This window comes from Papio anubis, chromosome 1, assembly GCF_008728515.1.
Source record: "Papio anubis isolate 15944 chromosome 1, Panubis1.0, whole genome shotgun sequence".
NCBI classification, from domain to species: domain Eukaryota; kingdom Metazoa; phylum Chordata; class Mammalia; order Primates; family Cercopithecidae; genus Papio; species Papio anubis.
In genome coordinates this window covers 121,862,100-121,887,224 of record NC_044976.1, presented here as the reverse complement: position 1 = coordinate 121,887,224, position 25,125 = coordinate 121,862,100, and the positions used below count along the sequence as shown (strand labels likewise).

Genomic DNA, 25,125 nt, shown 5'->3' with positions numbered 1-25,125 from the left:
CGCAGGATCCATGATGTTCCCCGAGCAGTAAAACCAGCAAGTTTTTATTAGCGATTTTCAAAAGGAGAGGAGTGCACGAATAGGGTGTGGGTCACAGAGATCACATGCTTCACAAGGTGATAAAATATCACAAAGCAAATGGAGGCGGGGTGAGATCACAGGACCACCGGATGAGAGAAATTAAATTGCTAATGAAGTTTCGGCACACATTGTCATTGATAACATCTTATCAGGAAACAGAGTTTGAGAGCAGGTAACCTGTCTGACCACAATTTGTTAGGTGGGAATTTTCCCATCCTTGTAAGCCTGGGAGCACCATAGGAGACCAGGGCTTATTTCATCCCATCAGCTTCAACCATAAAAGACGGGACACCTTAAAAGGGGCCGTCTATAGGCCTACCTTCAGGACGCATTCTCTTTCTCAGGGATGTTCCTTGCTGAGAAAAAGAATTCAGCGATATTTCTCCTATTTGCTTATGAAAGAGGAGGAATATAGCTCTGTTCCATCCAGCTTACTGGGGGCCAGTTCAAAGTTAATTCTCTTGTTCCCTGAACATCGCTGTTATCCTGTTCTTTTTTTTAAGATGCCCAGATTTCATATTGTTCAAACACACATGCTCTACAAACAATTTGTGAAGTTGACACAATCACAGGGTCCTGAAGCGACATTCATCCTTCTCAGTTTACAAAGAAGATGACGGGATTAAGAGATTAAAGTAACAACAGGCATAGGAAAACACAGGGGTATTCACTGGGGAAGTGATAAGTGTCCATGAAATCTTCACAGTTTATGTTCAGAGATTACAGTAAAGTCAGGTACAAGAAATTATAAAAGTATTAATTTTGGGAACTAATAAATGTCCATGAAATCTTCACAATTTATGTTCTTCTGCCGCAGCTTCAGCCCGTCCCTCCGTTTGGGGTCCCTGACTTCCCGCAACAAAGCTGGGTAGATCACTTAAACTCAGGAGTTCAAGACCAGCCTGGCCAACATGGCAAAAAATCCCTCTCTACAAAAAGATACAAAAATTAGCTGGGCATGGTGGCATGTGCCTGCAGTCCCAGCTACTCCAGAGGCTGAGGCTGGGACCACAGGCACACATCATCTCTAATAGTTACTCATTTGTTTGTTTATTTGGCAAGAGCAGCTAAAAACTATGAAAAAATTCAAACATACAAGAGGAGAAGGAAGAATGTAATAAACGTCCACATACACATACCCATCATCCTGCTTGAATTGCTTGAATCCAGGAAGTGGAGATTGCAGTAAGCTGTGATCATGCCACTGAACTTCAGCCTGGGTGACAGAGCCAGACCCTGTCTCAAACAAACAAATACACACCACTATAAAGATACAATAATAAAAATCCAGAATGTGGAAAATCTTATAGAGCAAATGACCTGTCTCCTCAACAGACCCATTGAGAGAGACAGACTATGGATTAGAAAGAATTGGGAAACACATTAACCGAACCAAATACAATGCAGTGTGTGACCTTTGCTGATCCTGATTTGAACCTATCAAGAGAAAAATACAGTTTTTGAGAAAACTAGAGAAATGTGAACAGTGACTGGATGTGTAATGATATTGAGAAATAATTTTTTATTTTTAGGTGTGATAATGGCATTGGACATTATTTAAAAAGACAGTCTTTGTTTTTTAATCACATTAAATTATTTACTGTAAATACCTAAGTATTTAAAGATGATACAATATAATGAATGTCTGCATTATAGTAACTTAGAGTGGGAAGGCATGGATAAAACAAGATGATCAGCCGGGTGCAGTGGCTCAGCCGGGCGCGGTGGCTCACGCCTGTGATCCCAGCACTTTGGGAGGCTGAAGTGGGCAGATCACCTGAGGTCAGGAGTTCAAGACCAGCCTGGCCAACATGTGAAACCCCGTATCTACTAAAAATACAAAAATTAGCTGGGCTTCATGGCAGACGCCTGTAATCCCAGCTATTCAGGAGGCTGAAGCGAGAGAATCTCTTGACCATGGGAGGCTGATATTACAGTGAGCCGAGATCACGTCATTTCACTCCAGCCTGGGCAACAGAGCGAGACTGTCTCAAAAAAAACAAAACAAAACAAAACAAAAAAAGATCAGGGCCAGGCGCAGTGGGTCACGCCTGTAATCTCAGCAGTTTGGGAGGCCAAGGTGGGCAGATCACCTGAGGTCAGGAGTTCGAGACCAGTCTGGCCAACGTGGTGAAACCCCATCTCTACTAAAAATACAAAAATTAGCCAGACATGGTGGTGTGTGCCTGTAATCCCAGCTACCTGAGAGGCTGAAGCAGGAGAATCGCTGGAACCCAGGAGGCTGAGGTTGCAGGCCGAGACTGCACCACTGCACTCCAGCCTAGGCGACAGGAGCCAAACTCCATCTCAAAAAAAAAAAAAAAAAAAAAAGAGAGAAAAAGTAAAAAGGGGCCGGGCGCTGTGGCTCACACCTGTAATCCCAACACTTTGAGAGGCCAAGGTAGGCAGATCACAAGGTCAGGAGTTAGAGACCAGTCTGGCCAACATGGTGAAACCCTCTCTCTACTAAAAATACAAAAAATTAGCCGGGTGTGGTGACACATGCCTGTAATCCCAGCTACCAGGGAGTCTGAGATAGGAGAATCCCTTGAACCCAGGAGGCAGATGTTGCAGTGAGTGGAGATCATGTCATTGTACTCCAGCCTGGGCGACAGAGCAAGACTGTCTCAAAAAAAAAAAAAAAGAGATGATCAGATGTGGATGATCATTCAAGCAGGATGTGGTCAAGCAGCATGTGGGTGTTGATTACATTCTTCCTTCTCCTCTTACATGTTTGAAATTTTTCATAGTTTTTAGCTGTTCTTCCCAAAAAACAAAAACAAAAAAAAGAGTAACTGTGTGAGATGATGTATATATTAATTTGCTTCACTATAGTAACATAATGTATATCTTAAATATACACAATAAAATTAATTTTTTTAAAGAAAGAAATCTTTTTCATAATAAAAGCTTAAAATCCTATTCACGTTTATCCTGATCTTGGCGTCCTCTCATTATGTCTAACCCTATGTCACCGAAACAGACTCCAAAAACAAGAGGCCCTCCTGTAACACACAACCCAGGCACCAGCAATGTGGAAAGGGTACCCACCCACCTGCCTCAGCCTCCTGAGTAGCTGCACCCACTTCTCTGTACTGCACTCACAAAGATTCTACCCCACACCCCAGAACCGGGCTAGATGAGCAAGAATAGCAAAGCTGGGGAGTGTGCTGTGGGAAAAGTCTACCATATCACCTAGGATCTCCTGCCAACACCATGGCTTATAAGGCCATGTAGAAGGTTCTAGAAAGTTTGTTGAGCTCAAGGACACCCTCAGAAAAGCTGTACTGCCAGTCCGTCAGGACAAAGGAGATAAGAGAGCATTGGGAGATGTCTATCCCATCGTTGGTCCTTCAAGCATTATCTCACACACTGCTCTCCAGTAAGTCTCTAAAAGACAGCATCGGGCAATTGCACTCATCTCAGAGAATCCTTCTCGCATTCCTGCATCCAGCCCTCCCACTTTCATCTTCCAAGTGTTTGACCAGCTGGCTCCATGCTCTGGATATCTGCTCCGTGCCATCCTCTGGCATGCTCTTAGGAGTCCCTTCCCTGACTTCCTGATTTTGATGTGTGGCAGACTCTCTACCCTCAATACTATCTGACCTAGAGAAATGTGTGCAACACATTGTTCATGGAAAAAAGTAATCATAGAGTTGTGTGAATAACTCTATAACTATAGTATAATCCCCAGTTTTAAAAACAAATTCAACCACAATAGCAACAAAAACTTCTATTTAAGGCCAGGCGCAGTGGCTCAAGCCTGTAATCCCAGCACTTTGGGAGGTCAAGGAGGGCGGATCACTTGAGGCCTGGAGTTTGCGACCAACCTGGCCAACATGGTGAAACCCAATCTCTACTAAAAACACAAAAATTAGCTGGGCATGGTAGCACACACCTGTAGTTCCAGTTACTCAGGAGGCTGAGGCAGGAGAATCGTTTGAACCTGGGAGGCAGAGGTTGCAGTGAGCTGAGATTGCATCACTGCACTCCAGCCTGAGCAACAGAGCGAGACTCTATCTCAAAAAACAAAACAAAAAAACCCCTCTATTTAAGTGGTCCTGTTTGCAATGACATGGAAGTGAATACGGGAGGATACTTATCAGAACATGTTACCTCAGAGGGGTGAGGATTTTTTATGAAACTTGACAAGCTGTTTCTAAAACTAGACCGGAAATGCGAATGTATAGTGTTCCAGTTACCTAGTGCTGTGTAACAAACTACACCAAAACTTAGTGGCTTAAAGCAATGACAACATCACCTTTGTCCACAGATCTGTCGTTTGGACAGGGCTCAGCAGGAATAGCTTGTCTCTGCTCGGTGTCAGTGGAGGCAGCTTAAAGGCTGGAGGCTAGAATCATCTGATAGCTCACTCACTCACATGTCTGGAGACTCACGCTGCTGTCACTCGGACCTTCTGCTGGGGCTGGGGCCAGAACATCTACACATGACCTTTCCATATGGCTGCTTGGCTCCCTCACAACATGGTAGCTGGGTTCCAAGAGAGAGCAGCAAAGGTGAAGGCGTGTCACCTACTCCAGCGGACACTTGGCAGTCACACAGCATCACTTCCACCACATTCCAATTACTGAGCCAGTCACAAAGGCCTTCCCAGGTTCAAGGAAACAGGGACTAGACTCCATTTCTTTCATTTATGTATCTATCTATCTATTTATCTATCTATCTATTTATTTTTGAGATGGAGTCTCACTCTGTCACCCAGGCTGGAGTGCAATGGCATGATCTTGGCTCACTGCGACCTCCACCTCCTGGGTTCAAGTGATTCTCCCGCCTCATCCTCCCACATAGCTGGGATTACAGGCACCCGCCACCATGTCCAGCTAATTTTTTGTATTTTTAGTAGAGACGGAGTTCCCCCAGGTTGGCCAGGCTGGTCTCAAACTTCTGACATCAGGGAGTACACCTGCCTCAGCCTCCCAAAGTGCTGGGGTTACAGGTGTGACCCACCGCACCCAGCCTAATTCTTCTATTTTTAGTAGAGACAGGGTTTCATCATGCTGGCCAAGCTTGTCTTGAACTCCTGACCTCAAGTGATCTGCCCACCTCGGCCTCCCAAAGTGCTAGGATTACAGGCGTGAGCCACCACGCTCGGCTGACTCCACCTCTTGACAGGGAAGTTGTAAGATTCTGAAATAGTGTGTGGAACCAGAAACATTGTGGCCACGTTTGGAAAATACAATCTTCCATATATAGGAATAATTATTTTAATTAATAAAACCAATAACAGAAGACTCTCAGCATTAGATTTCAAAATATACTATACAATTACATTAACTAAAACTGTGTTATGGGTGCAGAAATAGACAAAAAGAATCAACACAAGAGAACAAGCTGGACATGGTGACATGCGCCTATAATCTCAGCTACTCAGGTCACTAAGGTGGGAGGATCACTTGAGCCCAGGAGTTTGAGGCTGCAGTGAGCTAGCATCCTGCCACTGCACTCCAGCCTGGGTGACAGAGTGAGACTCTGTCTTTAAAAAAAAAAAAAAAAACCTAAAATTAAAATTTTTTAAAAAGAGAGGCTAAGGTCCAGAAATACACCCAACTATACAAGGAAAGTTAGTACACAATAAAAGCATATGATAAAACTGCAAAAGGAAACAGTTATAAGAAGAAGAAAATGGCAGTATATATTGAAATGACTGGCCATTCATTGGAAAACAAGCATATTAAATTAGATGCTATGTAAGGTGTTACTAACTGCCAACCAACCATTCCCAAACCTCTTTTCCCTTGCTCATCATAGGTAACTTCTATCCTTAATTTTATGGTCATGATTCTATTGCTTTTTATTAATTATTTTTGCCACATATGTATTTACCCATAAACAATATATTGTTCAGTTTTGCCTGACATTAAATATTTATAAATTGCATTGCACTGTATGTTTTCTTCTGTGTTTTGGTTTTTTAACTTTCTGAAGTTCATCCAGTGGATATGTGTGGCTGTAGCTCATTAATTTCCACTGATCTATGACATTCCATCCAGTGACTATATCACAACTTATCATTCTAGGGTTTATGGATATTGGATCATTTCCAGTTTTTACTAATGCAAGTAGTGAGACTATAAACTTTACTGCCTGTGTTTTTGGGCATATGTCTAAGAGAGCAACTACCGATATATTAAATGTAAATTGAAATACTCGGCCGGGCGCGGTGGCTCAAGCCTGTAATCCCAGCACTTTGGGAGGCCGAGGCGGGTGGATCACGAGGTCAGGAGATCGAGACCATCCTGGCTAACATGGTGAAACCCCGTCTCTACTAAAAATACAAAAAACTAGCCGGGCGTGGTGGCGGGCGCCTGTAGTCCCAGCTACTCGGAGGCTGAGGCGGGAGAATGGCGTGAACCCGGGAGGTGGAGCTTGCAGTGAGCCGAGATCGCGCCACTGCACTCCAGCCTGGGCGACAGAGCGAGACTCCGTCTCAAAAAAAACAAAAACAAAAACAAAAACAAAAACAAAAAAAAAAAAGAAATACTCACATATTCAACTTCACCAAGTAATATTAAACTATTTTCCAAAACAGTTACACCAAATTACACTCCCACAACAGTGAATGAAAGCTCTTGTTGATTCATTACCATGTCAACCCTCAATATTGTCAGACGTTAAAACTTTTGCTGTGGCTCACACCTGTAATCCCAACAGTTTGGGAAGCCAAGGTGGGCAGATTGCTGGAGCTCAGGAGTTCAAGATCAGCCTGGGCAACAAGGTGACACTCCGTCTACGCAAGAAATACAAAAAAAATTAGCTGCGTGTGGTGGCGTGCCTGTGATCCCAGCTACTCAGGACGCTGAGGTGGGAGGATTGTTTGAGCCCAGGAGGTCAAGGCTGCAGTGAGCCATGATCATGCCATTGCACTCCAGCCTGGGTGACAGGGCAAGACCCTGCCTCAAAAAAAAAAAAAAAAAAGAAAAAAAGGAAAAGCCAATTTAGTGGGTGTGAAATGGTATCTTTTAAAATTTGCATTTTCCTGATTATCATATAGGGAATAACTTTTCATATGTTTATGAGCCATTTCTGCTTTTTTGTGAAATTCCCATCCATTTTTCTAGTTTGTTATCTTTTTTTTCTTTTTCTTTCTTTTTTTCTTTTTTCTTTCTTTCTTTCTTTTTTTTTTTTTTTGAGGCAGTCTCACTCTGTTGCCCAGGCTGGAGTGTAGTGGTGCTATCTTGGCTCACTGCAACCCGAGTTCAAGCGATTCTCCTACTTAAACCTCCCAAGTAGCTGGGACTACAGGTGTGCACCACTATGCGCAGCTAATGTTAATTTTTGTATTTTAAGTGGAGATGGAGTTTCACCATGTTGGCCAGGCTGGTCTCGAACTCCTGATCTCAAGTGATCTGCCCATCTCAGCCACCCAAAGTGCTAGGATTACAGAAGTGAGCCACCATGCCCAGGTGGTTATCTTCTTTTGTAGGAAGTCTTCAAAAATTCCAGATAATAATCCTTTGTCAGTTATATGTCTTCAAAATATATTCTCCCAATTTGCAGTTCGTCTTTGTATTATTTTTTATTATTGTATTGTATTGTATTTATTTTTTACTTATTTTTTTTGAGACAGGGTCTTACTCTGCTGCCCAGGTTGGAGTGCAGTGGCACCATCTATGCTCACTGCAACCTCTGCCTCCCAGGTTCAAGTGATTCTTCCACCTCACCCTCCCAAGTAGCTGGGATTACAAGCACGCGCCACCACAGCCCAGCTAATTTTTGTATTTTTAGTAGAGATGGGGTTTCACCATATTGGCCAGACTGGTCTTGAACTCCCGACCTCAAGTGATCCACCCACCACAGCCTCCCAAAGTGCTGAGATTACAGGCATGAGCCACTGTGCCCAGCTGTTTGTTCGTTTATTTATTTTTGAGACAGAGTCTTACTGTCACTCAGGCTGGAGTGCAGCGGTGAAAAAAAAAAAAAGAAGTCCAGACACGGTGACTTACGCCTGTAATCCCAACACTTTGGGAGGCTCACTTTGGGAGGCTGAGATGGGCGGATCACTTGAGGTCAGGAGTTGGAGACCAGCCTGGCCAACATGGTGAAATCCCATCTCTACCAAAAATATAAAAAATTAGCTGTGTGTGGTGACATGAGCCTGTAATCCCAGCTACTCGGGAGGCTGAAGCAGGAGTATTGCTTGAACACGGGAGGTGGAGGTTGCAGTGAGCGGAGATTGTGCCACTGCACTCCAGCCTGGGTGACAAAGCAAGACTCCGTCTTAAAAAATAAAAAATAAATCACTCCCAATCTTAGTAGGCAATGTGTAATAGTGTCCCAGATGAACAAATACCACTCCCTTTTTGGACATATTTCTCTCTCTTTGGCACACCTTAGTCTCTTAGTTTTCACCTATTTTACATATGCTTATCTTTCTGTGATTGGCCACAGGGGGAGTCTTTATTTACATAGGGTGAATCATCACTTCAGCCCCTGATTGGTTCCAGGCCAAGGTCCTGGCCCAAGCTTTCACTTCAGCCCCTGATTGGTTCCAGGCCAAGTTGTTGAGCCAAGCCTTCACCTCTGCCTCCAATTGGTTCTTTACACTATCATACCTCTTTCTGAGTGGTGCTTTCTCCAAGATAGCCTGCAGGCCCGGTCAGCACACTCCTCCCCTTCCCACTCCATAAGCCGCCCTCCTCACCCTCCCACTCAGCCTCATAGCTGGCAACCCTCTTTTGGGCTCCCTCTTTGCTGAGAGCTTTTCTGTTGCTTAATAAATCTGACTCTGGCTGGTCAGGAGTTCGAGACCAGCCTGGCCAACATGGTGAAACCCCATCTGTACTAAAAATGCAAAAAATTAGCCAGGCTCGGTGGCTGACACCTGTAATCCCAGCACTTTGGGAAGCCAAGACGGGCAGATCATGAGGTCAAGAGATCGAGACCATCCTGGCCAACATGGTGAAATCTCATTTCTACTAAAAATACAAAAATTAGCCCAGCGTGGTGGCAGGCGCCTGTAATCCCAGCTACCCAGGAGTCTGAGGCAGGAGAATCGCTTGTACCCAGGAGGTGGAAGTTGCAGTGAGCCAAGACTGTGCCATTGCACTCCAGCTTGGCAACAGACTGAGACTCCCATCTCAAAAAAAAAAAAAAAAAAATTAGCTGGGCGTGGTAGCAGGCACCTGTAGTTCTAGCTACTCGGGAGGCTGAGGCAGGAGAATCGCTTGAACCTGGGGGACGGAGATTGCAGTGAGCCGAGATCGCGCCACTGCACTCCAGTTCGGGCGATAGAGTGAGACTCCGTCTCAAAGAAATAAAAAAGAAAGAAAGAAAAAAGAAAACCTTCTTGCCAATATATCCTTATTCCCCCAACTCCACAATCTCCTGGCTTCCCCCAGTACTCATAGAAGCTGGTAATAGGGAAAGGCAGGCTGTAAAGGGCAATGGTGATGAGCTCAGGCAGCACTGCTGTCTTCTTTACAAAAGCACATTAATGATGAGCCTGGAGAACGTATTAGATGTCAGGATGGCAAATACAGTTTTGGTTGTAACATGTCCGCTGTGCAAAACAAAATATATCCATTTAAGAGACTTTCAACCTGTAGTCCATGATCTCTCTGAAATTAGATGCAAAACTTGGTCTGTGTGTGCATTTTTCATGGTAGAGGGTCCATTGCTTTCATCTGATTCATAACCTTAAAACGTCTTAAGGAAAAGGGTTAAGAACCCATAACCTGTTCAGTACAATGTTCCCTGAGGGTAAAAAGTTCCTCTGGCATCCAGCACTCCCGTGGGAGTCCATCAAAATTCCAGGGTTCACCGACTGCAGAACTATGGGGATGCAAATGCATTTGCAACTCCTTGGAAGGAAAGTACACACGGGAAATCAAGAAACACTAACAGGGAAAAAGCATTTTAGTTTAATGTGGTACAACTGCTGAGGTTTTGCGGCCTCCATCAAGAAGGAAAGAGCCCAGACTGCAGGTCTGTTGCGAGTGAGTGTGTCTGCAGGTTGTGTTAGGCATGTGGTGATTGTGATGGATGGGGGGTTATAGGAGCTTACAGCGAACTTCCATCACTCCTATCCATCATTTTCTAGTTATTTTATCATCCATTGATTCTTCTCTTCCGGTAGCTCTGAGGACCGTAGACTAAACTGAAACACAAAAGGGGAGGGCAAAAGAAAAGACAGTTTCAAAGGGAGACGAGCACTCGTTCTTTTATCCTGCGGTCCCTTTAAGAGAAGAATCTCTTGGGACCTGCAGTCCCAACCGACCCCAGTTTTAACCGAAACCCAACCCGGACTTCCCCCTCTTGACTCAAATAAGACCAATTTTGGATTTTCCCTCCCCTATTGACCAATCAGATTCTGTTACCAGGCAGACTTCAGCGGCCGCCGGTACGAGCCCGGCGCCTTCTGTCTCCGGGGTGGCAGCAGTGACCAATGACAGAGCAGGCCGCCCGTGTATCTAGGCAGATCGCGGCTGTTACAACCATTCAGAAAAAGGAAAATAAAGCAACGCACGAGCCGGCTGGGCCAGGACCTTGGGGCTGGGCCGGAGTGGAGGTGGCTACGAGGTAGTTTCTCTTTCTCCCTTACCTTTATTGTTGCTTGTGTTGGAAGGCGACTGTTCAGAGGTAGGGAGGGGGCAAGATGAGTTGGGAGGAGAGCAGAAAAAGACTGTAGCTGTATTTTCAACAGCTTCTTCACCCATGTGCACGTGCCCGGAATCTGGGACCCCATTCCCCTGCCGGGTTTCTGACGCCCAGCCCATGAGTTCCGCTACCCCGCCCCACCCCCCCTCCACTTTGCAGAAACCGGGGATTGAATGGAGGGGGAAGGGAAGGAGGTGGGGGCGCGCCTCAGGATGGGCTGTTGTGGGAGATGACGTAGGGACCGGCGACGTGGGGAGGGGGAGCAGCGGGGGAAGTCGTGGAGAGATTAAGTAATGAGAACTTGGGCCCAGTTTTTTTTCCAAGCCTAGAAAGGCAGAATATGTTCGTATCCTTTCTGACCTCCCAAGCATATGCAATGGTGAGGAGTATTTTTGAGAATTAGAGAACTTTGTTTTGTGGCTGTTATTGTTGTTTTTGAGGGGGAGGAGGGCAGTATGGGGTCAGAGGCAGAAATGAAAATTTCTTGCTAACATGGATTCCCAATCCCCCTATCTCTTCCTTTACAGTTTTCCAGATTTAGGAGACTTCAAAAAGGTGGGGCAGATAGAATGGAGATGGCAAAGATCTCTTTGGGTATATATGGTTCTGGCGAAGTAATGGAATAATTTCTAATTTTCGGAGAAGGCAAGTGGTGAGAAAAAGACCACTGGGGAAATTCGGAGGCTTTGTTTCTGTTTCTCTGCCTTTCTGGGTAAAGAGATGAGGAGTGCCCTGGGGCCTTCATGGGAAGGGAAGGCCAGTGTGAGTTACATCTTTATGCCGGTCCCTCTCAATTCTAGCCCTCATGCCGGGATGGCAGAAGATGAGCCTGATGCTAAGAGCCCCAAGACTGGGGGAAGGCCCCCTCCAGGTGGTGCTGAGGCTGGGGAACCTACCACCCTTCTTCAAAGGCTCCGAGGTACCATTTCGTAAGTACTGATCACATCTCCAAATCCTGTCCAAGACCTGAGTATAGATCCCTGCAGCACTTCACTTTGGCTGTAGATGAACTGCCTCTCAGCAAGGGCATGGGAGCAGAGGGAGATTCTTGGCCATGGTAGCAATGCCTGAGCACGTGCTGGGCATTTCAGCCCTTTTCCCTCCTTAGCAGTCAGATAAAGAGAGGGAGAAAACCTCGTGTGTGACCTCCAGCTTTCTCCTATTCCCCACAGCAAGGCCGTGCAGAACAAAGTAGAGGGAATCCTGGTAAGTGTGTTGGGGAAGAGGGCAATAGAGGGATGGAAATGCTGAGGGAGGAGGATGTGAGGATGATGGGCATCAACAAAACATTGATGTGGGAGAGGTAGGGTCTATCTTGTCAGAAGATCCTTGGCTTTGCAAACTTGCTGCCAGTTTGACTTTGTGCCTCTCACTCGATCTCTGTGAGCGCTTGTGTAGAAGCCCAGCAGAGATGAATTCAGAGCTGATCTCCTCTACTCCCCTCCTCGCTGTGGTAGCCTACAGGGCCCCTCAGAGCACCTAGTGTCAAATAATTTTTTTTTTTTTCTCGAGACGGAGTCTCGCTCTGTGGTCCAGGATGGAGTGCAGTGGTGCGATCTCAGCTCACTGCAAGCTCCACCTCCCGGGTTCACGCCATTCTCCTGTCTCAGCCTCCCCAGTAGCTGGGACTACAGGCGCCCGTCACCACGCCCGGCTAATTTTTTTTGTATTTTTAGTAGAGACGGGATTTCACTGTATTAGCCAGGATGGTCTCGATCTCCTGACCTTGTGAACCGCCTGCCTTGGCCTCCCAAAGTGCTGGGATTATAGGCGTGAGTCACCGCGCCCAGCCTTATCAAATAATTTCTAAGGTCCTTTTTCAGTCTGACACCCTCTAAGTCAGCTAGACGTTGGGGTGGGAATCAGAGGGTCCTACATTGGGTCCTTCTTGGCCTTATTATTTCTCCTGCCTCTGTTTTGTCCTACCTCAGCAAGATGTACAGAAATTTTCTGACAATGACAAGCTGTATCTCTACCTTCAGCTCCCCTCAGGACCCAGCACTGGAGACAAAAGGTAGGTTTGATGGTAGTTTTAGATGGCAGAGGTTCTGATTCTTCGAGAAAGGTTCACTGGGAAGGGGTGAGGTAAATAGGAAGACTCGTAGCTGCTGTCCTTGATGAAGAGGTAAGGTCCCCACCCTGACTTGGTTTACCAGGGAAAGGTAGATTCTGGGTGAACTACTTTGGTCCAGCACTACTGAAGTGGTAGTTTGGGAAGAACCAGGACAACTGTTAGGGTCTTAGTAATGCTTGTTCCTTTTGTTTCTGTAGCTCAGAGCCAAGTACACTGAGCAATGAGGAGTACATGTATGCCTATAGGTGGATCCGCAACCACCTGGAAGAGCACACCGACACCTGTCTGCCAAAGCAAAGTGTTTATGATGCCTATCGGTGGGTGGAAGGGTGGGTGGTGGGGTGAGTGGATTGGTTGGCATAGGACCCCCTCACCCATGAAGAGCTTCCTGCCTTGATTAAAGCCTGTCTTCTTAAAGGGTTCCTCACACTTGATCCCTAGGGACCCTTCGAGCCTACCCATGGCCTCCTTCTCTGAGTATGTTCCCACTCTGCTCCCCTCTCACTCAGGAAGTACTGTGAGAGTCTCGCCTGTTGCCGCCCACTCAGCACAGCCAACTTTGGCAAGATCATCAGAGAGATCTTCCCTGACATCAAAGCTCGAAGGCTTGGTGGCCGGGGCCAGTCCAAGTATCCTTGACTAGAGAGGTTGGGGGTGGAGGACCTGGGAGGAAGACTTAGGATGTGGAGACCCAGGAGTGGAACAGCTTAACTTGCTCAAGGGGTTTGGAGATTGCCATGTGTTGGCTGCTCTTTAACTTGCATCAGATATTGCTACAGTGGCATACGAAGGAAGACCTTGGTGTCTATGCCACCCCTGCCTGGACTTGACCTAAAGGGTTCTGAGAGTGTAAGTACCAAATCACCCTCTAATTCTACTCTTCTCTCCCAGGTAAAAGGCAGAGGTCTTTGGGGCATGTTTTGAGGGCTAACAGCCTCAGTCATTATGTACGTAGCTTCTAGGTATGATGTTCCCTTCTGCCAACCCTGCAGCTGAGGCAGAGGATGAAGAGAACTTGTGGGCTTCTGCAGTGGGATCGGTAGAGGCTACTCCCGTCCCCAGTCTGGTCTCAGCTTTGGTCAACAGTCTTTGGTCACTTCAAGAGAGGGGACAAGGGTTATTTAATTTGGAGAGTGATTGGGCATGTCCTTCCCCACTTCAGCCAGAAATGGGCCCAGAAGTAACCCCAGCACCTCGAGATGAACTGGTGGAGGCAGCCTGTGCCCTGACGTGTGACTGGGCAGAGCGGATCCTGAAACGGTCCTTCAGTTCCATCGTTGAGGTCGCCCGCTTCCTGCTACAGCAGCATCTCATCTCTGCCCGATCTGCACATGCCCATGTGCTTAAGGCCATGGGGCTTGCTGGTGGGTGGACCCTCTCTTATGTCTCAGCAACCCTGACCCACTTTCAGCTTCAGTGACCCTCCCACACACAGAATAGAGACACCTTGGATTTGCCCTCTCTTCCTGGAGACCCTTCTAAGACATGCTTTAGCACCCCATTTCCTGTCTCTACCAGTCAGTGAATCAGAATTGCCTCACTCCCCTATTCCTCAGTTTCTTCCTCACCTTCACTCTATTACCTTTTTGGCACCTCTGCAGAAGAGGATGAACATGCACCTCGGGAACGGTCATCTAAACCAAAGAATGGTGTAGAGAACCCAGAGGGTTCACAAGCCCACAAGAAGCTGGAGAGACCGGCCCAGGTAAGGAAGTCAGTGGCCCTGACTTCGGTGTCCTGGGCTGGGGGTTTAGTATATCCTTTTCCTATTGGGTCCCATGCTTTTCCACTTCCTGTGCCTCTGGTGTCTATGTTTCCTCCAGTATTCAGTCTTCACACTTTACTGTGTTCCTCTCTTTACCTTTTAGCCTCCTAAGGATCTGGAAGCCCGAACTGGGGCTGGCCCTCTCGCACGTGGAGAGCGGAAGAAGAGTGTAGTTGAGAGCTCAGCCCCAGGAGCCAATAACCTGCAGGTTAACGCCCTAGTGGCTCGGCTGCCTCTGCTCCTTCCCCGGGCCCCTCGCTCGCTTATTCCACCAATCCCAGTCTCTCCACCTATTCTGGCCCCCAGGCTTTCTTCAGGTGCCCTGAAAGTGGCTACACTGCCTCTGTCTAGTAGGGCCGGGGCACCCTCAGCAGCTGTACCCATCATTAACATGATCTTACCAACTGTTCCTGCTTTGCCTGGACCTGGACCTGGGCCTGGGCCTGGGCCTGGGCGAGCTCCACCTGGGGGACTCACTCAGCCCCGAGGCACAGAGAACAGAGAGGTAGGCATAGGTGGTGACCCAGGACCACATGACAAGGGTGTCAAGAGGACAGCTGAAGTACTTGTGAGTGAGGCCAGTGGGCAGGATCCACCAGCTAAAGCAGCAAAGCAGGATATAGAGGATACAGCAAGTGATGCCAAAAGGAAACGGGGGCGCCCTCGAAAAAAGTCAGGTGGAAGTGGGGAAAGGAATTCTACCCCTCAGAAGTCAGCAGCTGCCGTGGACTCTGTCCAGTCCTCAAGGTTACCATGGGAGACATGGGGCTTAGGAGGGGAAGGCAACTCAGCTGGAGGGGCAGAAAGGCCAGGGCCAATGGGAGAGGCTGAAAAGGGGGCAGTGCTTGCCCAGGGTCAGGAAGATGGTACTGTTTTCAAAGGAGGAAGGGGCCCCAGTTCCCGGCATACCAAAGAAGCAGAAGATAAAATTCCCTTGGTCCCCTCAAAAGTGAGTGTCATCAGAGGCAGCAGAAGCCAAAAGGAGGCTTTTCCTTTGGCAAAGGGAGAGGTAGGCACTGCACCACAGGGTAATAAAGACTTAAAGGAGCATGTGCTTCAAAATTCCTTATCCCAGGAGCATAAAGACCCCAAAGCAACACCCCCATGATATAGGTCTGTGGGGAAGAGTGTTTATATCCCTACATTAACTTTGCCTAGTGGAGGCCCTTCTCTGCACTTGCTTCTCATTTGGCTATTCTTTTCCTAAAGAAGTCCATTCTCTTCTGTACAGACAGCTGAGTCATCCAGTCTACTTAGTACCTGGTTGCTGCCTCTGACCTTTTCAGCTTGATACCCTTGGCTTTAGTATAACCAATAAATCTGTAGTGACCTTACCTGTATTCCCTGTGCTATCCTGTGGGAAGGTAGGAATGGGCTATGATGAATGTATAGGTTAGGGATCTTTTGGTTTTAAATCACAGAAAACCTAATTCAAACTGGCTTAAAATAAAAAGGGTTTATTGGTTCATGTAACTGGAAAGTCCATAGGTAGTGCTGGCTCCAGGTGAAGCCTGACCCAGTAGCTCAGTATGTCTCTAAATACCAGACTGATTTTTTTTCTCACTGTTGCGTCTTCTGTAGGACCATCTTAAGTCTGGGCCACTTAATGGCTGCTAGCATTCCTAGGATTACACGTTTCCCCATTTATGTCCAATCAGAAAAAGAAGGCATCTTTGTACCAGAAATCTCAGCAAAAGCCCCAACATTCACACTGATTAGGCCTGGGTCACATGTCCACCCCTGACCAATCATTGTGGCCAGGAGGATGGTACATGCTAATTTGCTTATTCCACACCATGGACTACACCTTTGGGGAAAAGGGTGGGGTCAGCCTCCCCAAAATCACATGGATTCCCCAAGTGGAAACTAGGAGCATGCAGTTGCTTGGGTGGCCGCTGACACCAGGCTACTATTATTTTAGCTTGCTAAGTTGAGATCAGCTAGACCTGCTTTTTTTTCTCCTCAGTCTTGCATTTCCCTCAATACAAGCTATAGCCTCTTTCCTCTTGTTTCTAGTCTCAGAATGAAGGAGAGGGAAGCCATTTTCCTGTAGGGACTCTCCAGTCTCATTTAGACAATAGTCCCTTTTTTTCTGCCTCCATCTTAGAGATGGAGCTCCTTTTCCTGTTTCTTAATTTTTGTTTTCTCCTCATTCCTGCTTCCCTATCTCTCCCTATTGCCAGTTCCACCAGCTAGCATGAAAGACTTCCTAGCCATTAAATCTATTCTGTAGCCACCAGGTGGCAGCATCTTGTCATACGTGTCAGGACTTAGGACTGCGGGGTTTAGGTTAGATGTCACAGAAAGAGCTAGTTCTGTGGTCAGGCAGCAGCAATGAGAACGGAATGCAGACCCTCCAGATGTATCCTTGGGAAAAGCAGTAAACCAACTAATATTTATTGAAGACCTACTTTGTCCTCTACATAGGGTAGCTTCTGTCAGGGAATCTTGGTTTTTCCCCCAAAACACTGATTTTCTTTCAGGGAGACTTCATGTGTTCATTTATTTCCACCAGAGCAGATTTAAAGAAATTATAATATGTAATGTTTGGTATCTATAAAGAGTATATCTAATGTGAATAAATTATGAAGCATACTAATGAGTACCTATGACCCACAACACAATTTATACATTAAAACATTTGAAATACCATTGTGTTTGTGTTCCTCCCTAGCCTGTCCCCTGCCTCTTCTTAGCAGTAACCACTGTCCTTAATTTTCATGTCTATTATCTGCTATAGATTTTTTAAACCGTATATGTATATATACAGCCCAAGCTGATGTCTCTGAATTTACAGCTCTTATGCGGTAGAGTATCATGACTTAGTTCTTTTTGTTTTACAATATGTCTTATGTTGTTTTGTCCTTGCTTTGTGAGTTTTGACTTGTGCAGCTAACTCCTACTCACATCTACAGGGAAGTCATCTCTGATTCTTGCCTGACACACATGATCTCTCTCTGGGCTCCCTTAGCACTCTGTGCTCACTACTTATATAACTCACAGTGTGCTGTGATCATTTATTTGTCCGTCTCCCCAGCTAGAATGTTTGAAGTTGGGGTCTGAGTAAACCAGCTTCTAAAAAATGCCTGATACTTAAAAAACAAGAGGGAAAATATCAAAACCACAGGAAAGGACTCCTACTTCTGACAGCATGGATAAGAGAAAGGGCTATCCCATTAAAATACAACTAGGTTCTAGATAAATCACAGCAAACATACTTTTTAGCACATTGCTGAGTTCATTAGAAAGATAAATCATTTAAAAAAAAAAGTACAGGCCAGGCACCGTGGCTCACACCTGTAATCCCAGCACTTTGGGAGGCCGAGGTGGGCAGATCATGAGGTCAGGAGATCGAGACCATCCTGGCTAACACGGTGAAACCCCGTCTCCACTAAAAATACCAAAAATTAGCTGGGCATGGTGCCAGGCGCCTGTAGTCCCAGCTACTTGGGAGGCTGAGGCAGGAGAATCACTTGAACCCGGAAGGCGAAGGTTGCGGTGAGCCGAGATTGCACCACTGCACTCCAGCCTGGAGACAGAGTGAGACTCCGTTTCAAAAAAAAAACGTAGCCAGGCATGGTTGTGGGTGCTTGTAACCCCTGCTACTTGGGAGGCTGAGATGGAAGACTTGCTTGAACCTGGGCAATGGAACGAGACTGTCTCAAAAAAAAGTCCCGGTGCCGTGGTTCACACCTGTAATCCCAGCACTCTGGAAGGTTGAGGTAAGCGGATCACAATATCAGGAATCTCAAGACCAGCCTAGGCCGGGTGCGGTGGCTCAAGCCTGTAATCCCAGCACTTTGGGAGGCTGAGACGGGCGGATCACGAGGTCAGGAGATCGAGACCATCCTGGCTAACACAGTGAAACCCCGTCTCTACTAAAAAAAATACAAAAACTAGCCGGGCGAGGTGGCGGGCGCCTGTAGTCCCAGCTACTTGGGAGGCTGAGGCAGGAGAATGGCGTGAACCCAGGAGGTGGAGCTTGCAGTGAGCTGAGATCCGACCACTGCACTCCAGCCTGGGCGACAGAGCGAGACTCCGTCTCAAAAAAAAAAAAAAAAAAAGTTGAAACCTATATAAAGGAAGAGCCACATGGAGTAGTAGAAGCAGGTTTGCCCTGAGGACAAATGCCAGTGTCAGCATTATGATCATAGTCTAAGCCTTGGGCCTAAGCCAAGGGAAGGGAAGAAAAACCTGCAACTCCTGAATTAAACCTGGATTCTTGAAGGGGCTAACATAGTTCCAGGTTTATGCAAATGCAAATCCTCTCTGGAGGGAAGTATTCCTAATTAAGGTCCTCAGGATTCCCACAGATTAAACAAAATATGAGTTCAAAACCCCAAAATATAAAATAGGCCAGGCACACTGGCTCACGCCTGTAATCCCAGCACTTTGGGAGGCCGTGGCAGGTGGATCGCTTGAGGCCAGAAGTTCAAGGCCAGCCTGGTCAATATTGTGAAACCCTGTGTCTACTAAAAATACAAAAATTAGCCGGGTGTGGTGACGTGCGCCTGTAATCCCAGCTACTTGGGAGGCTGAGGCAGGAGAATCCCTTGAACCCAGGAGGCAGAGGTTGCAGTGGGCTGAGACTGCACCACTGCACTCCAGCATGGGTGACAGAGTGAGACGCCATCTCAAAACAAAAAACAAAAAAACAAAAACCCCAAAATATAAAATACACAAGTAAACAAGCTACCATGAACAGGACTCAGCAGAAAACAACAAAACGGATTTAGATATCCAAGGTAAGTTACAGAATATAAAATCCCAGCACTTTGGGAGGCTGAGGCGGCCAGATCTCAAGTCCAGGAGTTTGAGACCAGCCTGGCCAACATGGTGAAACCCTGTCTCTACTAAAAATACAAAAATTAGCTGGGAGTGGTGGCTCATGCCTGTAATTGCAGCTACTGGGGAGGCTGAGGCAGGAGAACTGCTTGAACCTGGGAGGCAGAGGTTGCAGTGAGTCAAGATTACACCATTGCACTCTAGCCTGGGCAACAGAATGAGACTCTGTCTTAAAAAAAAAAGATATAACTAGAGTCATATTTTACTGACTTTTGAATAAGCCAACTTCTTTCCCCAGTTTGTAAACAAGACAAATAAATGACATTATCTTATTCTGTTGGTAATTTCCTGCCCTCCCCACACCTCAATGTGCAAAACATACATACTTTCCTACCAAAGCTAGAGGCTCTGTGTGTACACAGGATAGCATAGGTTCCCATAGGGTCACCCACCATCCAAGTGCAAAACCATCTACACCTATAGTGGCTCCTTGGGATCTTACATAGAGATGAGTGATTTTTTTTTTTTAATCAAAAGATCATTTTCTAAAAATAGGTTCAGTGAAGTGAGAAATTTTAGAGCATATCACAAATGTTAAGCTTTTTAATTTAATTTAATTTTTTTTTTTGAGACAGAGTCTCACTCTGTCACCCAGGCTGGAGTGCAGTGATGCAATCTTGGCTCACTGCAACCTCTGCCTCCTGGTTTTAAACAATTCTCCCTGCCTCAGCCTCCTGAGTATCTGGGATTACAGGCACCCACCACTAGGCCTGGCTAATTTTTATTTTGTTTTGTTTTGTTTTTTAAGTAGAGACAGGGTTTTGCCGTGATGGCCAGGCTGGTCTTGAACTCTTGACCTCAGGTGATCCACCCACCTCAGCCTCCCAACATGCTAGGATTACAGGCATGAGCCACCATTCCCAGCCACAAATGTTATGCTTTTAAATTTAACATGGGGGGAAAGAATAGCATTCAGTTTTACAATTTGACAACTAAGGAGACTGAGGAGAAAAAAGACAAATGTGGGGAAGGAAAACATAACTTACTCAAAATATTTATTTAAAAACCATTTTTGGCCGGGCGTGGTGGCTCATGCCTGTAATCCTAGCACTTTGGGAGGATGAGGTAGGTGGATCACTTGAGGTCAGGAGTTTGAGACCAGCCTGGCCAACATGGTGAAACACTGTCTCTACAAAAAATACAAAAATTAGCCAGGTGTGGTGGTGGGTGACTGTAATCCCAGCTACTTAGGAAGCTGAGGCAAGAGAATGGCTCCAACCTGGGAGATGGAGTTGGCAGTGAGCTCAGATGGTGCCACTGCATTCCAGCCTGGGCAACAGAGTGAGACTCTGTCTCAAATTAAAAAAAAAAAAAGAAAAAGAAAAAAATATATGTATACATATATATTTTTTAACTAAATCATTTTTGAAAAATAACTATATTTTCCAAAACAAGAAAAAAAATCAGTGAGACAATTGGCATTGTTTTTAAAGGGGGAAATTTCTTTAATGTCAGATGGTTCTCATATCTGCTTCTGCATTCAGTCTTTGTGTGTGTGTGTGTGTGTGTGTGTGTGTGTGTGTGTGTGTAAGAGTCTTACTCTGTCACCCAGGCTGGAGTGCAGTGGCATGACTGCAGCTCACTGCAACCTCCACCTCCCAGGTTCAAGCAATTCTTCTGCCTAAGACTTCCCACAGATGCACACCACCACGCCTGGCTAATTTTTGTGATTTTGGTAGAGACACAGTGGCTCACACCTATAATCCCAGCATTTTGGGAGGCCAAGGTGGGCAGATCATCTGAGGTTGGAAGTTTGAGACCAGCCTGGGCGACATGGTGAAACCCTGTCTCTACTAAAAATACAAAAATTAGCTGGGCATGGTGCTGTGCATCTGTAATCCCAGCACTTTGGGAGGCCGAGGCGGGTGGATCACTCAAGACCAGCCTGGCCAACATAGTGAAACCCTGTCTCTACTACAAATACAAAAATTAGCTGGGTGTGGTGGCGTTCACCTGTAATCCCAGCTACTTGGGAGGCTAAAGCACGACAATCGCTTGAACTCAGGAGGCAAAGTTTGCAGTGAGCTGAGATCATGCCACTCCAGCCTGGGCAACAAAGCGAGATCCTGTCTCAGAAAAAACAAAAACAAAAAACAGAAGATGATAAAAAAACAAAACAAAACAAACAAAAAAAAACCTCCAGAAAAAGGCAGAAAGACAGTCATAAAGGGATGCAAAGAAATTTACACATATGGGACTGGCACAGTGGCTCATGCCTGTAATCCCAGCACTTCGGGAGGCCGAGGCGGGCGGATCACAAGTTCAAGAGATCAACACAATCCTGGCCAACATGATGAAACCCTGTCTCTACTAAAAATACAAAAATTAGCTGGGCATTGGGACGCATGCCTGTAATCCCAGCTACTTGGGAGGCTAAGGCAGAAGAATCACTTGAACTCAGGAGGCGGAGGATCTCTTCAGCCGAGATTGCGCCACTGCACTCCAGCCTAGGTGACAGAGCGAGACTCTGCAAAGGAAGGAAGGAGGGAGGGAGGGAAGGAAGGGAGGGAGAGAGGAAGGGAAGGGGGGGGGGGGGGAGGGAAGGGAGGGAGGAAGGGAAGGGAGGGAGGGAGGAAGGGAAGGGAGGGAGGAAGGGAGGAAGGGAAGGGAGGAAGGGAGGGAAGGAATTTACACATATGAACCCTTAGAGCTATAAATAGGAAGCTTAAACTCTTCTACTTATGTTTGTGTGTGTGTGTATTTTTAGTGGGGTGGTCTATAACTGACTAGCTATAAAAAGTTCCTGCTTCAAATTTGAACAGAGATGTTCCTGAAATTTTTTCTGTCATTGGAAAATAAGAAAACTTCCTACTATAAAAAAGGTTGTCACATGTCTTTCTACAGTGTTTCAAAAGGCTAGTCTTGTGGCTGTTTGGAAAGCTATCCCTTGAGGGGATACATGACATTTTAAACTCTAGGCTAAAGCAGGGTCATCACCTCATGATATTTGCGGGACAGCTGATTGGAAACTGGCCAAGAGCTAGTGGGCCTAACATGTGGACTGCTGATTCCCCCTACTCCAGACCAGTGGTGAGAATTGTTGTTGTTGTTGTTGTTTTTTGAGATGGAGTCTCACTCTGTTGCCCAGGCTGGAGTGCAATCGTGCAGTCTTGGCTCACTGCAACCTCCGCCTCTCGGGTTTAAGTGATTCTCCTGCCTCACCCTCCCGAGTAGCTGGGATTACAGGCATGTGCCACCACGCCCAGCTAATTTTTGTATTTTTAGTAGAGATGGGGTTTCACCATGTCGGTCAGGCTGGTCTCAAACTCCTGACCTTGGTTGATCCACCCACCCTGGCTTCCCAAAGTGCTGGGATTACAGGCGTTGAGCCACCATGCCAGGCCGATAATTTATTTTTTTTTTTGAGTCAGGGTCTCACTCCATTGTCCAGGCTGGAGTGCAGGGCTGGGATTACAGACATGAGCCACCATGCCAGGCCGATAATTTTTTATTTTGTTTGAGACAGGGTCTCACTCCATTGTCCAGGCTGGAGTGCAGTGGCATGATCTCGGCTCACTGTAGCCTCTGTCTCCCAGGCTCAACTGATCCTCCTACCTCAGCCTCCTAAGTAGTTGGGACTACAGGTGCATGCCACCATGCCAGCTAGGCTAATTTTTGTATTTTGTAGAGATGTGGTTTCACCATGTTGCCCAGGCTGGTCTCAAACCCCTGAGCCCAAGCAATCCGCCCACCTCAGCCTCCCAAAGTGCTGGGATTAGAGGTGTCAGCCACTGAGCCCAGCCGACAAATTTAAACTATCTTTGGCACTCTTGTCCCCATTCTTTGTTCATCTTTCATACTGTACTCCCGCTTTAACCTAGCTTGTCTGCTTGCCCTCTCCTCATGATATGAACAAATTCCCATTTCTGTTCTTCAACATACAATTTTTTTGCTTTCAGAATGCTCACTCGTCTTTTATTTTGCTGGGTTATATCCAATATCTATTTTTTTTTTTTTTTTGAGACGGAGTCTTGCTCTGTCGCCCAGGCTGGAGTGCAGTGGCCAGATCTCAGCTCACTGCAAGCCTGGCCTCCGGGTTCATGCCATTCCTCCTGCCTCAGCCTCCCGAGAAGCTGGGACTACAGGCTCACCACCTCGGCCTCGGCTAGTTTTTTGTATTTTTTTAGTAGAGATGGGGTTTCACCGCGGTTAGCCAGGATGGTCTTGATCTCCTGACCTCGTGATCTGCCCATCTCGGCCTCCCAAAGTGCTGGGATTACAGGCTTAAGCCACCGCGCCCGGCCTCCAATATCTATTCTAAGACCTGACTCACAATATTTCTAAGAAGCCTTCCATTCATTCATTCACCATATACTGATGTGTCTCTGTGTGTGTGTGTGTGTGTATGTGTGTGTGTCCATACACATATAGGCCTTCCAAATTAACTTAAACTCTACTATGTTCCTTCAACAATTAGGTTAGGTACCCCATTTGTTCTACTGTTGTACATTCTGCATGTTTTACACAGGCATTTTCAAGCTATTACACTTTATTCTGCCTTCCAATTAAACATTGTAAGTAGTGACTCTTTCATCATCTATCCTGTATGATTGTCCCAATAATTAATAATAAAGTATTATAGTAGCAACTTGTACTCTCTTGATCCTCACAAAACCCTGTAATGGGCTAATATTACTTCATCCATATGTCTTCTTTGTAGACATAGAAACTGAGGTTCAAAGAGGTTACATTAGTTATTCCAAATCAAACAGCTTGTAAGTGGCAGGGAAGATGGCATTCAAGACCCGGGCTCAAGTAACTAGCCTCAATGTATTATGTAAGGCCCTAACGAGGGGCATTGAATATTAAGTAAAGCCTAGGAAAGACGTTGAGACAGAGGTTCTGAGGACAAAGAGGGCTCTAAATCAACAATGTTAACCAAAAAATACACAAAGCTGGCTAGGTGAGGTGACTCAGGCCTATAATCCCAGCACTTTGGTACCTGAGGCCGGCAGATTGCTTGAGGCTAGCAGTTAGAGACCAGCGTGGGCAACATAGCAAGACCCTGTCTTTACAAAACCAACAAACGAAAATTACACAAAAGCAACACCAGAGGCCCATTTGCATGGCGTGTTTTTGTTTATTTGTTTCGCCTAATATGGCTTCGTTTTGTTTGGAAGAAGGGATTGTGCCCTCCAAGCCTTTGCCATTTCACTCACCTCTCCCAACCTGGCCCTGTCCAGCCCCTCCCAGGAGGGCTCGGCGTATGGATGTTGGAGGTCACAGGCTGCCCAGGCTGGTGGTGACCTCGGAGGCAGAACCACGGCCTCGAGTCGGGCCTCTCTAACGGCGAAAGACTGACGCGGTCGGACCGCGCCATTCCCGAAACGTTAAGGGGTTTAACCTCCGCATCGTCCTCAAAGATGAGTAGGAAAAGGGCAGTGAGGGAGAACGTCTTCCCCGTCCGCCGTCTTCCTGCTCGCCCTTCTTGAAACCCAGCGTTCATCCCACGGCCTGATTTACTAAGGGAGTCTTGTAGCGTAGGGGATGGGGAAAAGTCATTGATTACGGTAATTTGGTTGGTTACTCAAACGGTCATTTACATATAATTTGCATGTTAATATACTTCTGGAAGTATGCATATGTCCATACTTCTCTAACAGGGCACCCACGCCCGCCAGCTCACCCTACTTACGCAGCAAATTTTACTTCTCTCTCGGCTTCTTTAGCCTCGCAAACGCTATCGCTTAGGCCCGCTTCCTAAAGATTGTCCCCTCCTCCCACCCGTAAGCTCCTCCCTTCG

General features: G+C 46.5%; 2 protein-coding genes across 13 annotated transcripts; one reads left to right on the top strand and one right to left on the bottom strand.

The window, feature by feature from the left end:
• Positions 1–9,938: 9,938 nt before the first annotated feature.
• Positions 9,939–25,091, bottom strand: LOC101007247. Its single transcript, XM_031652733.1, has 2 exons — positions 24,542–25,091; positions 9,939–10,198 (listed from the first exon to the last, which is right to left on the bottom strand). Exons 1-2 carry the CDS (start codon positions 24,826–24,828, stop codon positions 10,150–10,152), a joined length of 336 nt encoding a protein of 111 aa, XP_031508593.1. The 5' UTR covers positions 24,829–25,091; the 3' UTR covers positions 9,939–10,149.
• On the top strand, positions 10,446–17,189 carry RFX5 (regulatory factor X5). 12 transcript variants are annotated; one of them, XM_009181122.4, is made up of 11 exons: positions 10,446–10,620; positions 11,226–11,343; positions 11,499–11,627; positions 11,871–11,904; positions 12,630–12,712; positions 12,970–13,089; positions 13,282–13,401; positions 13,540–13,621; positions 13,935–14,136; positions 14,374–14,477; positions 14,641–17,189. In XM_009181122.4, the coding sequence occupies exons 3-11, from the start codon at positions 11,512–11,514 to the stop codon at positions 15,643–15,645; spliced, it is 1,866 nt and encodes a 621-aa protein (XP_009179386.2). In that variant the 5' UTR covers positions 10,446–10,620; positions 11,226–11,343; positions 11,499–11,511; the 3' UTR covers positions 15,646–17,189.
• Positions 25,092–25,125: the final 34 nt, after the last annotated feature.